This window comes from Garra rufa, chromosome 10, assembly GCF_049309525.1.
Source record: "Garra rufa chromosome 10, GarRuf1.0, whole genome shotgun sequence".
NCBI classification, from domain to species: domain Eukaryota; kingdom Metazoa; phylum Chordata; class Actinopteri; order Cypriniformes; family Cyprinidae; genus Garra; species Garra rufa.
Genome location: NC_133370.1, coordinates 28,635,478 through 28,650,496, shown reverse-complemented (window position 1 = coordinate 28,650,496; position 15,019 = coordinate 28,635,478). Strand labels below are relative to the sequence as shown.

The 15,019-nt window shown below is 37.4% G+C and overlaps 2 protein-coding genes across 4 annotated transcripts in view; one reads left to right on the top strand and one right to left on the bottom strand.

The window, feature by feature from the left end:
* The window catches only part of ctdsplb (CTD (carboxy-terminal domain, RNA polymerase II, polypeptide A) small phosphatase-like b), a 24,545-nt gene extending 23,060 nt beyond the window's left edge, over window positions 1–1,485 (bottom strand). Inside the window, exon 1 of one of the 2 annotated variants that reach the window (XM_073848950.1) lies at window positions 879–1,485. In XM_073848950.1, coding sequence (XP_073705051.1) covers window positions 879–954 — 76 coding nt within the window. In that variant the 5' untranslated portion in view covers window positions 955–1,485. The remainder of the gene's footprint in view (window positions 1–878) is intronic. The other variant, XM_073848951.1, reaches the window with a different exon arrangement.
* Window positions 1,486–4,100: 2,615 nt separating this feature from the next.
* hhatla (hedgehog acyltransferase like, a) lies at window positions 4,101–14,084 on the top strand. 2 transcript variants are annotated; one of them, XM_073849570.1, is made up of 12 exons: window positions 4,101–4,259; window positions 5,919–6,031; window positions 7,037–7,104; window positions 7,793–7,906; window positions 8,390–8,584; window positions 8,999–9,208; window positions 11,273–11,444; window positions 11,575–11,719; window positions 12,741–12,776; window positions 12,896–13,097; window positions 13,266–13,410; window positions 13,606–14,084. In XM_073849570.1, exons 2-12 carry the CDS (start codon window positions 5,926–5,928, stop codon window positions 13,746–13,748), a joined length of 1,536 nt encoding a protein of 511 aa, XP_073705671.1. In that variant the 5' UTR covers window positions 4,101–4,259; window positions 5,919–5,925; the 3' UTR covers window positions 13,749–14,084. The 2 variants fall into 2 exon arrangements, with proteins under 2 accessions (XP_073705671.1, XP_073705672.1); XM_073849571.1 differs by lacking the exon at window positions 4,101–4,259 and adding an exon at window positions 5,612–5,632.
* Window positions 14,085–15,019: the final 935 nt, after the last annotated feature.

The window sequence follows — 15,019 nt, the reverse complement described above, 5'->3', positions numbered from 1 at the left end:
AAAATCCACTATACAAAAATATTTAACTTGAATTTTGAACCTGGCTTTATCCACTGTTCAGATTTATTTTCTGGATTTGTATGCAAATTAGAGCCAACATAGTTGCAAATAAGTGCCTTATTTGCACACTTGAACATATTTCAGAAAACTTGCAATACAAAACAAGAGTCCTAATGTACTCATAAGGTGTTATCTATTAATTAAAATGTGTGCATTATTCACCTGTGGTGTCTTTCTGTAAAATATATGAAAATGTGTGATTTTCAATGCATAAAATATTCGTTTACCTCCTGTCAACCTAAAGCATCACACAACTGACTTGTTGAGTAAAATAAATGTGGGCAGCTAAATAGCATACCTACTTAACTATTCCTGTTGCTGACTTGGCTGAAAGAAGAACAAATCAAAGTCCAGCGCTTAAAAACACACTGAATAAAACATGCGCCCTTTAAAGAACTCTACTTAGGCAATTCTTCCTGAGCATTTCTGCCTCGTGACAGAAAGAAACATGTTTATGTTGGTCTCCATCCACATCACGGGCGATCGACGCTGACAGAGCCCAAACTTTCAGTCTCTAGCAGTTTACATTGCACCTTTACTACGACTCCGTTATATAAACACACACACACACACACACACACACACACACACACACGGTCATTGTTTTGCATCAACAATAACACACTGTCATACGAAAGCATATTAAAAGTGATCAAAAACCGCCTTATTCTGACTTCTGCTAGTGCACACAGTAATGAAATGCCTGAAATGTTTCTTGTCCGCGGACTCGGGCTCGCAGCCCGCTCGTTTAAAATGGTGGGTAAAGCTAACAAAACGCGCTACAGCGAGCAACTTCAACACACAAAAACACCTCTCACCTTTCTCAGCATTTGACGAGAGTATCTCCTCCTCCTTGGGGTTCGTAACCTGCGTTATTATGGACGTGTTGTCCATGGAAACGAGATGTTAGCTCCTTTTTTCCTGCGAGTTCTGGCCGTGTCCGTGTTTCAGCTTGTGCTAACAGCTAGTCGAGTTAATGGCAGATCTCCAGCCAGCCAGCAGACTGCTGTCGCTCAGGCTAGCGTGGGCGAACGGACTGCACCCGATCACTAATCTTTGCGTTTTGTTGCATTAAAATACGCGTCGCGGACACACATTTGATCAATCAGCCCGTGCGGATGCGCATAACAAAAATCAATTGCGCCAGCGCCGAATGGCTAACAAGTAGTTGGAGGCTGGATTGCTAATATAAGATAGCGCTAGCGAGCTGCTGACCATGAAACCTCCAAATGTAGGCTGAATAAATGACCCGCGCGATGTCTGAACGCTTGCGTTTACACTCCTGGAGCTATCGCGGAGAACGCAGACATCCGTGCGCTTAAGCGATCGTCAAAAACTGCCTCTTCATGTTTTCCCGTGTTTTCTGATCTCTGCTTCCAATATGGAGACGGCGAGTGTTTGATATTCACGAGATAGAGCTGAGGAACAGCAGGAGGAGGTATTTTCTGGGAACCCCCTCCCTCATATTAAAAATAAAAGCACGGCCGGGGAGCACGCAGTCGCCCAATGACAGGACAGGAGTCCGAACAAAGTTGACTGATTTCTTCATCAGCGCCTTAGGCACTCGACTGTGCAGTTGCGATATTTAATCATAAATAAAAATAAAAATACACGAACCTTTGGTCTGGTTTATAGACTAGTTTTCAGCTCTGCTTCCTAATCGTAATAATGAAATGGGAAGAAACAGTAAGAGATTTAGATATTCATGGAAGTAGCTTACTATTGATTGATTTCTTCTTTTGTTTAATCTGTTGAGCAGCTTTAATATGCGAATAAATAGGGAAATTCTGTCACTTATAGTAAAGAAATTGGTATAGATTGTAAACAGATAACCGCATTACACTTTGAAATCCAGGAAAAAATGCAAATGTGCTTGTGCTTGTATTATAAAGTGAGAAGCAAGCTATTATTCTGCCTGTGAGGTTTAAATAGTTAAGGGCTTTCCCTGTGCGCAGTTAATTGCCATCGTATGTCTCCATCTGCTGTTCAAATATATTGTTGCAGTTTTGTATAAAAAAATAAAAATAAATATGCCACTTTCAACGTTTTTATTTCACGTGTTTCCTGGTCTCTCCATAAAACTGAAGATAAATAAATAAATAACATGGACAACAAACAATTGACTACTGCTGTGCTAGTAGTCAATTCAACAGAAGAGAAAAACAAAAGCTATTGAGTAAGACACATTTTCAAGCATTTGAGTGTGACCCAGTGCATTTTATGTTTTCGTTTTTATTACATATAAAGTATAAACTGATGAACCTGTTAGGTATTTAACATTCATTTATTGTTTCGGTCATTTTTTGTATTACGTTTTCTTGCAAACTTTCTTTTTAGGTATTTTACACACCTTGTTTCAAATTGCAGGGCTGTAATCAGTTAAATCAGAGAAATATATTGCATATAGAAACACATTTTAAAATATCCAGGTGAATGTGAATGTACCTGTTTTGAAATTTTCCCAACATTTGACTTTCCAATATGTTAATACAGGTCCTTATACATTTACTCATGAGGTGCGTTGCAAAATTTTGACAGAACCAAGAATATACAGAGTCGTACTGAGGGAGTAAATGATGACTTGTTGATTTATTTCAGCGAAATTGATCATTTAAAATGTTTTGAGAAGTGTCCAAAACCTATAGATATGCACCAGTCAAAAGTTTTTGAACAGTAAGATTTTATTGTTTTTGTTTTTTTAAATAAGTCTCTTCTGCTCACCAAGCCTGCATTTATTTGACCCAAAGCACAGCAAAAACAGTAAAACTTTGAAATATTTTTACGATTTAAAATAAGTGTTTTCTATTTAAATATATTTTAAAATGTAATTTATTCCTGTGATCAAAGCTGAATTTTCAGTATTACTCCAGTCTTCAGTGTCACCTGATCCTTCAGAAATCATTCTAATATGCTGATTTGCTGTTCAAGAATGTTTTTGTATTATTATTTTCAATATTAAAAACATTTGACATTTTTTCAAGATTCTTTGATGACTATAGAAATCCAAAGATCAGCATTTATCTGAAATAAAAAGCTTTTGTAACATTATACCATTCAAAAGCTTGGAGTCAATATAATTTTCTTTTATTTCTTTTTTTTCTTTTTTGCTAAATAACACTTTTATTTAGCAAGGATGCTTTAAATTGATGACAAGTGATGATAAAGACCTTTATAATGTTACTGATATAGCCTATTTCAGATATTTCAGTTCTTGTGAACTTTCTATTCGTCAAAGAAACCTAAAAAAAAAAAAGTTCTGCTCAGCCGTTTTCAAATAATAATAAATGTTTTTTGAGTAACAAATCAGAATATTAAAATGATTTCTGGAGGATTGTGTGACTGGAGTAATGATGCAAAAAAAAATCAGCTTTGAAATCACAGGAACAAATTACATTTTAAAATATACTAAAATAGAAAACAGTTATTTTAAATAGTAAAAATATTCCAAAATTGTACTGTTTTTGCTTTACTTTAGATCAAATAAATGCAGGCTTGGCAAGCAGAGACTTCATAAAAACATTACAAATCGTACTTTTCAAAAACTTTTGACTAGTGTAGATGAACAAAGGATGACAGATTAAACGATATCAGAGTCTTGCTTTTCCTTTTATGCATTGTAGCTCATAATTGGAAAATTGCTATGGTGGAATTACATTTTCTAATGCTTTACAGAGAAGAAATACCAAAGCTGTATTTATTTGATCAATCACACAGTAAAACTTATTTCAAAAACTTTTAAAACCCTTAAATATTCAGAACATTTGCTCGCTAGTGTGTAATGCCAGTGGTTTAAGTAAATAGATAGTTCATCTTCATTGGATTGCCACAAGGGTGTGCTTTAAGACAGTAACAGTAACCTACATCTACACACGGACCAGAAAATAACAAAAGAAAGCATTTCTCATGCACCTGTACCATTTAGCGCTGTTTCTTGAATTTGTGCGCCTTTTGATGGACAGTTCTGGAGCCACCCCTCTGCAGTTCCAGTCCGGATTATAAATACACTCTCTACACCCCCTCCCGCAACATCCACACCAGCTACTGCTGCCTCTCACAGTGCACCATCGGCACTGGGAAACCGGGACGGATGTATTAGGAGAAGCCCCTACTCACCCCCCTTTTTCTTTTCTTTTTTTCAATTTTGTGGGGGTTGACATCTGTCTTCAAACATCTGACCGGCTGTGAAAGACAGACACGAGGTTAGTAGTGAGCAAGTGCACTTCGTTTTGAATTCCTACTGTACTTACTGTACTCGGTGCTGTAAACAGAGTCCCGCAGACCATATATGAGCCGACGTGTGGGCGTTTAGAGCTGTGCAGCATCATTTACATTTCAAAGGACTTCAGTTTGCGTGTGTATTAATTAGTCGAGACAAATACTCTGATTTTAATTGAGCAGGTACACGTATGATTTCGTAATTAGTTAAATGTTAAAATGAAATTCATTTAAGAGTTCAGTCCTTGCTTTTTCGTACTCCTGAAGGATCTCCTGATGTGAGGGAGATCGCATTGCGCTGCAGCTGCCGCACTGTACCAAGAGCAACTGCTCAGGCTAAAATAGGAAGAGGTTGTACGGCGCAGCTGACTGTGCTGTTTCTGAGGAGCTGTGAAAAGAGGCACTCCCATTTAAGTCACTGGCTTACAGTCTTGTCTTCTGAGAAATAGATTAGGTGTCAACTGTTTGTGAATGTTTTGTTGTTTTATTTGTTTTAGTTTTGTTGTATCTTCTTGTAACTGCCTCTGAGGCTGCATCATCTTGGTGTTGATCATTTGTAAATAATTTGTTTCTTAGGCTATACATTAGCCTAATTATTGATGATCATTGTGTGTGAACTTCACAATAATTATTGTAATTAGTAAGAAGTGTCACTGTTTGAAAACAGCGTTTACTTCGACTGCTGGCACTTGGCAGAGAAAATATTTGCTTTAATACAGTGCTTTAATACAGCAGACACAGTAAAAACATTATGTTGTTGTTAGCCTGTTTCATGGTAACGAATGTATTAACATTTAAACGTCTCATATAAGTTAATATGCTTTTGCTGTACCACTTACACTAAAGTTTTAAAGCATTACAGAGCACCACTCCTTTATGAATTGGATTTTGCAAACTAGTTCTGCAAGACAAACTTGATCCTGGCTGTTAAACCAGAAATGACATTTCTTTTGACAATGTCAGTGTAGTTGCAGTTAGTGACCTGAATAATAACCATCACAGTGATGATATTTATAAATAATTACATTTTGATTACTAGCCCATTTTCTTTTTAGCGCAACTACAAATTTGTAACGTCATTAATATTAATAGTCACGTTGCAAAAGTCTCCTGTGATTGGACAGATGTTTTCCCGCTGATATCATTAGGTGAATATTTCGACGCCTTCTCTGTCAGCTGTTGCTTCGCGGTATAACCGTGGAGATTTATATTTTCGTACAGTTTTAGAGCTAAACTTTTTCACTAAACCGCAAATATATCTTATTAAACGTATTAAAGTATTATTATAGTGTCCTTTTGACCTGGTTGTGAAGTACCTGAAAGAAGAGAAGGATCAGCGGATATCTGAGGAGACTGAGTGAGTGACGTTTGACCTAACGGCCGTTAGTGAGTATGAGCGCGGAGCTAATAAAATACTGTACACTACGAACAAATATTAAAACGAAGTAAAAACGTTAGGATTTGACATACTAACGTTAATGAATTACAGTTTTGTGAACATTTCTCATAACAAACTACTGTAGCAAACTTGTGGAGGTAATTTGTAAGTCTCCATTGTATTTACCTCATTTATTTCCTGCAGTGGTCAATGTTTAATTTTAGTATGAGTGTAACGGGATTTTAATGTTAAGACTTCTCTTCAGGATAACCATGGGGATCAAGACAGCCCTTCCCAAGACTGAGCTGTACATCTACACTACTGTCCTCTCTCTTGCACTCTTATGGGCAGGCAGCTGGATCATTGAGGCCTCCAGTGGTATACTTTATTTTTATCTCTCGCTTTTTCTTACTGCATTAAGATGACAGAATTATCTTCACATCCATCATGAATGCCCTAGAACAGTGGTTCTCAATCCTGGTCCTGGGGGACCCCTGCTCTGCACATTTTGCATGTCTCCCTTATTTAACACACCTGTTGAGATCATCAGCTCGTTAGGAGAGAGATACATAAACTGAACTAACGAGCTGATGATTTCAATCAGGGTTGTTAAATAAGGGAGACATGCAAAATGTGCAGAGCAGGGGTCCCCCAGGACAAGGATTGAGAACCACTGCCCTAGAATACAGTAATGCAGAATACATTGTGAATCAGAGCACTGTAGTATTATCGTTTCTGAGTGGGCAGACTGTTTTGCTTATTGACATCTGAGCTGGTGCTAGAGCAAACCAGCCATGTCCTGCCTCAACCTTTTTAGAGATTACATATTGATTATGTCTACTTTACAGTATATACACAGGAACATCAGTTTAGACAGGGCTCTCAATGTACCAGTCCTGCATTGATAACCCTCAAACAACCCCTGACTCTCAAATAAGATCTGTTATGCAATTTGTATTATCTTTAAAATTCAGGATACAAAGAGTTGTCAGATTTCACAGGACTATTTCATAATCTCAAAATATATTTGAGAGTCTGGATTATCACAGAGAAGCCTCTGAATGCGCAGGCTGGCAAAATTTACCTTATGTAATGCTATTAGGTTTTGTTCTGGAGCTCACCCTGTTTGCTGATGAATTATGTGAATCTGTTGTCCATTTTTTTGTTACATATTTCAGTAATACATAGATTACATGCTTAGCTGTCTGCAAAACTACATGCATACACTTATAACATATAACACATATTGTCCATTATAAAGCAAATAAACAAAGTTTAAGTTTTTATTAAATAGGAAAGAAACAGGGTCATGTGGGAAGCCTTATTATTTAGTTTGAAATGCACCTTTCTGCTTTTGTGAAACTTCTCTTTTTTTATTTCCAGAGAATGTAAACAGGAAGGCATTTAGGGAGAATGTGAAACCAGGATGGCACTACTTTGGCAGAAAAATGGCAAGTATATTAGTATTTAGTAGTATTAGTAGTATATCCTCTACCTCAAACACGTTTAAAAGCCGCATTAAGATATATGGTACCCTGGACCACAAAACCAGTCATAAGGGGTCAATTTTTTTAAATTGAAATTCATACATCATCTTAAAGCTGAATAAATAAGCTTTTATTTGAAAATCTGGAATCTGAGGGTGCAAATAAAACAAAATATTGAGAAAATCACCTTTAAATTTGTCTAAATGAAGTTCTTAGCAATGCATATAACTAATCAAAAATTAAGTTTTGATATATTTAAGGTAGGAAATTTACAAAATATCTTCATGGAAAAAAATATATATAATTTTGACCCATTCAATCTATTTTTGGCTATTGCTACAAATCAACCTGCGCTACTTACGACTAGTTTTGTGGTCCATGGTCACATATTTGTTTTAATTAAGCCTTCACTATTTTTGATAAATAGTGTTTTTTTTTCTCACATACTTTTAGTCTATAATAATACTTACTGTCCTCTATTTTTATTTGTTTGTCGAAATTGTACACCACGTTGGTACACTGTGGTTTGTGGAGTTTCTAAGTGCTTTATAAATAGATTTTGATTCGATGTATATTACATTAATGACTCTGTTTAATCATATTCTGACTCTGTTTAATCCTTTTCCATGACTGATATTCTCTGTCTCTTCAGGATGTGTCAGATTTTGAATGGGTAATGTGGTTTACCACTTTCCGCAACCATATCCTGTTTGCCCTCTCCGGTCATGTGATCTTTGCTAAGATCTGCTCAATGCTATCTCCAAAGGTACTGTATGGGGTTATCCACCTTATGCACAATGATCAGGCCGTTTAATATTTAAGAGTGATAATATTTTGCTAATGATATTTTATGTGAATGTTTTGTAAATATTGCATGATTTTATGTATTGACTGAGTCTGAATAATCAATAATAGTAAAAAAACACATTTTGATATTAACAATGCATGTGTTAAATGATCTAATTTGAATGTTGTGTGAAATGTTACATGCTTTCGTGTTTCTGTCTGCTGTCCAAGAAGACTGGTGTAGATTTATTCAAGGTAACTCTGAATGTACTTGCCTTTACATATTTTTTTGAACATACTAACTAACTAATGAATACTGCTACGACTCGAGCTAATACTAGACTATTTTGTCATTTTTAACACTAGAAACAGTAGTCCAAATCCAAATCCATTCAGTATTGTTGTGTTACAGCTAGATTACAAAAAATGTTTTTTCAAAACATATTTTCTTTCTAACCCACAGAACAGATCTTTGATCTATATGATGTATGGAGCTCTGGCTGTGCTGATTACTATGGGATGGACATACATCACTCTCATCCTGTCTCACTGCATCATCCTCTACAGCGTAGCCCTTGTCAAGAGGAAGTGGCTCTGCTTTGTGGCTGGACTAACCAGCCTGGCAACTTTCAAAATGGAGCCCTTTAACACCTGGCAGGTGAGAAGGTCCATAGGCAGTGAATAATTTCTGTAGTATGATTTATAGTTATTAAACTGAACTGACTTGAGCTGAATAATGGCACTATTGTCTTTTTAGAGATAGCTTTACAGCAGAATTTGAATTTGTCTCATATTTGTTTACATCATTCTATTATTTTCCTGTTTACTACTGTGAAGCAGTATATACACAGTAGTATTTTAAAAAACTAAAGTTTTGGATGAATAGAATACATTTGTAATTTGTGTCTTGTTACAGCAGTTTGAATATTGTTTGTGTTTATAACCCCTTATAACATCTTTTCCCCAACAGTCTAACCACAAGTCCCACTGTGGTTCAGGTGTCCATGTGCATGTGCAAACACATTTAGTTTTGTCATTTTGATGTTCGGATAATGTGTCTGTTTTGATGCAGGAAGGCTTTGTGACAGGTTCATTTGATCTCCAAGATGTCCTGTTCTACGGAGGCTGTGGCTTTTCCATTATGCGCTGTATGAGCTTTGCCCTAGAGAACTGTGAGAAAAAAGATGGTAACTACAGTTTCATGGATCTGATCAAGTACAACTTCTACCTCCCCTTCTTCTTCTTTGGACCTGTCATGACCTTTGATCGATTCCATGAGCAGGTGAGTACTGTATCTGTGATAACTTCCTAACATTATTCTCAAGAAAACAAGCATTTAAAGGTCCAGTTTCTGGAAACTTGTAATAGTTTATATAAAACAATCTATTGAATAGAATAAATACTTGTAAAGGTCTTTGGATACTGAGTCCAAAATTATTGTCCGAAATTTTCGCATGTTAAAAAATAAATATGACCACATCTTGTGTCAATCACATTTACACACTGCCTCTGAAACTTTCATCCAACATAGAAAAATTCAGATCGGGTTAAATCTTCTGCATTTTTCACATTTGTAGCAAGCATTTTGAGGTGTTCAGTGCCACTGTGGCATTCTGTACATGACGAATTAAGACGAATATGTGACCCTGGACCACAAAACCATTCATAAGGGTCAATTCTTTGATATTGAGATTTATACATGTCACAAACACAACCTCTGTGGTTCCCTCCGATCACCACCAGCGGGAACCATCTCCCGAGTATTAACCCTTTTCGAACTCCATTTCCTATAATCCCCGTACCTGGGACTGATCACCTTACAGGTGTCACTCATTATCATGACTATTTAAACCAGCTTCTGTCTACAGCTCTTCGCGAAGTCTTGTTCTGCCTTGGTGACATTTCTGAGCGTTTACCCCCTGTATCCTGTCTTGTTGTTTATTGATCTGGACTGTTTATCCGTTTCTGACCCGTTTCTGCCTGCCCACTGACCTTGTGCTTCGTTTACTGGACTACCCCGCTATCTGCCAGCCGCCTGCCCTGATCTTCCTGCTGTTCTACGGTTACGATTTACTCTCTGCCTACGTTGTTGCATACTCTGTGTTTTGACCCACGCCTGTCTGACTATTCTCTTGGAATATTTAATAAAGCTGCACATGGATTCCAACCAGCCTGAGTCTGTGTTACAATACATCACCAAAGCTGAATAAATAAACTTTCCATTGATGTATGGTTTGTTGGGATAGGACAATATTTGGCCAAAATACAACTATTTTAAATTTTGGAATCTGATGGTGCAAAAAAAATCTAACATTCAGAAAATCACCTTTAACGTTGTCGAGATAAAAAAAAAGTTCTTAGCAATGCATGTTACTAATCAAAAATTAAGTTTTGATATATTTACGGTAGGAAATTTACAAAATATCTTTATCTTTACTTAATATCCTAATGATTTTTGGCATAAAAGAAAAATCATTTTGACACATACAATGTATTTTTAGCTATTGCTACAAATATACCCGTGCTACTTGAAGGAGAAGTTCACTTCCAGAACCAAAATTTACAGATAATGTACTCACCCCGTTGTCATCCAAGATGTTCATGCCTTTCTTTCTTCAGTTGTAAAGAAATAATGTTTTTTGAGGAAAACATTTCAGGAATTATCCCCATATAGTGGACTTCAATGGTGCCCACGAGTTTGAACGTCCAAAATGCAGTTTAAATGCAGCTTCAAAGGGTTCTAAACGATCCCAGTCGAGGAATAAGGATCTTATCTAGTAAAACTATTGGTCATTTTCTAAAAAAAAAAAAAAGTATATACTTTTTAACCTCAAATGCTCGTCTTGTCTAGCTCTGCCATGCGCATGCGTACTCTGTGTAATGCAGGTCAATACAGTTTGAGAGTATGTCAGAAATCTAATTTTCTCCTTTAACTTTAAAATCGTCCTACATCACTGCAGAAATACCAACCCCCCTTTACAAAAAAGTTAACACACCGATGTAGGACGATTTTGATGTTGCAAAAAAGAAACTAAATTTTGGACGTTTAAACTCGCAGCACCATAGAAGTCCACTATATAGAGATAATTCCTGAAATGTTTTCCTCAATAAATATTTCTTTACGACTAGAAAAAAAAAGACATGAACATCTTGGATGACAACGGGGTGAGTACATTATCTGTACATTTTTGTTTTGGAAGTGAACTCTGACTGGTTATGTGGTCCAGGATCACATATGAAAAAACGCATAGAAAAAATTTCAGACTCAGTTTCCAAGGACCTTAATAGTGTTCATAATGTCACTCTGGTTAAATGTGCACTGTAACGATCCCTCTAATATTCTCAGGCTAACAACCCTAACTTGACTCGTAAAGAAAGAGAGATGTGGAACATCACCATTCATGCTTTGGTGCACCTTGGTGCTATTTTGGTGGTGGATGTCTTCTTCCATTTCTTGTACATTTTGACCATCCCTAGCGATATGAAGCTTTTGAAGCAACTGTCTGACTGGTCCCTGGGTCAGTAAATAGCTAGAAAAACAGTATGTTTAGAAATGATGTCATAAGTAGTTTCTATAATTCTTATTTATAAGTACAATTTCATTTGTTTATTATCACTACAGTCTGATTTTTTTTTTTTGCTATTCAGCTGGTTTGGCATACTCCAATCTGGTGTATGACTGGGTGAAAGCAGCTGTCATGTTTGGTGTCATTAACTCGGTATCCAGACTGGACCATCTTGACCCTCCTCAGCCTCCTAAATGCATCACAATGCTCTATGTCTTTGCTGAAACGTAAGTATAGTCATTAATGGGGTCATGACATGAACATTTTTCTTATTTGAAAATGTTCCTCAAGGTTAACTTGCATTTTTTTTTTTGCAAAGATGTGGAAAAAATATTATTTTCAACCCTCATTCTGACCCCCCGTTTAAAATGACCTGTTTTAAGAGGCGGTCCTTTAAGGCTTCTCCGCAATCGGCCACTGTTATGATTGGCTACCGTCACTGCATAGGAAACAGCATTAACGCTCTCTCAATATTGCATGTTTTGACAACATTATCAAAATAAAACTATCATTTCCAGACAAAGCCTTATGAAATAATGTTTGTGAAGCAGCTGCAGTCAGATCTAGTGCCGCTTCATCTTTCAACAGATGTTTCTTTGTGAACTCTCCATTAACACTGTGCCTCATTTACAAAACAAAATGTTCAAAACAATCCTCAGACACGATCCAGGATGCCATTAAAAATAAACTATCCACTTGTTCCACTCCTTATGCTGAGAGCCTTCTGATATCTGTACAAAGACACAAACAAGCTGTTTAAACCAAACACGTCAAAGTGAACATTCTTTACTCCATTTCTCCTATTGACAACAGACTTAAGCGCGTGGACTGTCAGAAAGAGTACGCGCATCTGTATTCTGTATCCAGTGTATTATATATTTTTTTTGCTTTTGATGCGACATGACACTCATTCAGCGTATTCAAGTGTGCTGGGCCTATTGTGAGAATAAGAGTATTCGTTGATGCCTTGCTCTGGAGGCAGTGTTTATGAAAATGTTTGTTCCTGGGTGATGACACCTTGCACCTCAGATTCAAATGAGCCATTTTTTGAGCTTGATTAAATAAATGCTTTGTTTATAATGTTTTGTAATAGTATAAAGACCTCTAATATGCCAAAAGATTAAGGCAAATTTGATTTCTCATGTCATGACCCCTTTAACAGAAGATAAATGCAGATTGAGAAGCAGTTGATGTGTATGTGTAACCAGACCAAATATTTACAGTTTCTTTTGACATTGACTTTTTCAGACACTTCGACAGAGGAATCAATGACTGGCTGTGCAAGTGAGCAAATAACCAATCCCATCTGTGTATCATCACATGTATCATTTTAATAAATATTATTATATCAGTCATATACTCAGGAAAAATATTCAGCATTTATCTCCTGTTCTTTGTTAAAGATATGTCTATGACTATATTGGAGAAAACCATGATAACATCTTCAAGGAGCTTGTTGCAACCATTTGCACCTTTGCTGTCACAACTCTGTGGCTTGGACCCTGTGAGCTGGTTTACATCTGGTCTTTCTTCAACTGCTTTGGCCTAAACTTTGAATTATGGGTGGCTAAATTATTTTCTCTGCCACCGTTCTCTACCATTGAGGTAAGATCCCAAAGACTTTCAGTTGTGAGGGATTTGGGCTTTGAGTCACCAATTGATTCTCTTTCAATATTACATCATGACTGAATAGCCTGCATTTCTCTGATGTAAAAAAATTCTGCATTTGCCTACTCCAAGTTCAGCTAAAATGTAATGTTAATGTTTTTTCAGCGGAATCTCATGTCTGAGGCAATGTCACGCCGAATCAGGGGCTTGTTCAACGCTGTTAACTTCTGGCAAATTGTCCTGTACAACGTCCTGGCGCTGAACAGTCTGGATTTTGCTCAGCTGGTTGCTAAGAGACTGCTTCTTAAAGGTAAGTGTTTTGTTTTAGACCATTATATAATGAAAATGGAAAGTAGCTTGAATCTTGTGCAATGCAAATCCCTCATATGCATACATACAGGGAAAAATATTTAAACATAAAGTTGTATCAGCACAAAAACACCAGACGGCTGCAACAAACACAGCATGTACATGGAGAATAATAGTACCCTTGTGATTCCCTCAGGGTTCCCCTTGTCCACTCTCTTGGTGCTGTTTGTGACTTACTGTGGCGTGCAGCTGATAAAGGAGAGAGAGCGAAAGCAGGCTCTGCTCGATGATCCGGAACCAGTGCCGCCCCCGGAGGCGGGCAAACCGAAGGCCGAGTAAAGGACAGAGAGGTCATTGAATCTGATCCAGCTCTTGAGGTCCCTCTTGTTAATTCTGCCCCTGAGCTTTCATGCCAGACTGATGCAGTCCCATCACTATGGTCACTGCTTTGCACAAGTCTGTTTTAAAAACACGAGATGTTTTTAACTGTGAATAGTTCTGAAGTGCACTTGCTTTAGCCAAATGCAACCTGTTCTCTGACATACTCTAGCACAAACAAACCAACAAGTGCATTTTTTATTTATATTTTCAGTGGATATGGCTATTTAAATGGATGGGCTTGCCAAATATTTTATGAATAAATAATATATTGAACAATAAAAAATGTACAATGTTTTTAGGGTTGTCTTTTATTTCAGTCCTTCTCAATATTCTTTATATTATTTATACGAGTATAAATGGGACACTATTATAGATTTTAATAATGTTTTTAATTAGTTGTTATTTTTATACTTTTTTATATATACAGTTGAGGCCAGTTTACATACACCTTGCAGAATCTGCAAAATATTATTTATTTTGCCAAAATAAGAGGGATCATACAAAATGCATCTTATTTTATATTTAGTACCTGACTGATATTTCACATAAAAGACATTTAAATCTAGTCCACACGAGAAAATAATTGCTGAATTTATAAAATAACCCTGTTCAAAAGTTTACATACACTTGATTCTTAATACTGTGTTGTTACCCGAATGATCCACAGCTGTGTTTTTTCGTTTAGTGATAGTTGTTCATGAGTCCCTTGTTCCCTTCCGGGAACTCGAGCCGCGTCATGGAATGCTATGGGGAACGCCATTGGCGGGCAGCACTCTGAATCATGTCTACAACCAATGAACGACGGGGGTGACGTCACAGGCGCGGTGACGTCATCGACCAGGAAGTATAAAGCACGTGCGTTTGACGTCCGCGGCAGCTCTTTAGGAATGAAGCGAGCGCCGCAGGGTGCGGGAATTATGGTCTGAGACGCGGCGTCTCGTTCCCTCAGGGAACTAGGGTTACATACGTAACCTGAGACGTTCCCTTCCGGGAACTCGAGCCGCGTCATGGAACGCTATGGGGAACGAGACTACCAATGCCCCCATAATTTCCAAGCCCTGCGCAGTGTCTGCTCAACCAGGGTGGAAAAGAGAGAGCCCTTGTCTAGCATTCCGCGGACAAGAAGGCCCCGTGGTCCTCGGCCACACGAGGAATGGTAGTCTTCCTCTGTCTGGTCGCCAGCCAGAACGAGAGGTACTCCTTGGCCCTCAGGCACACGAGGAGTCTTA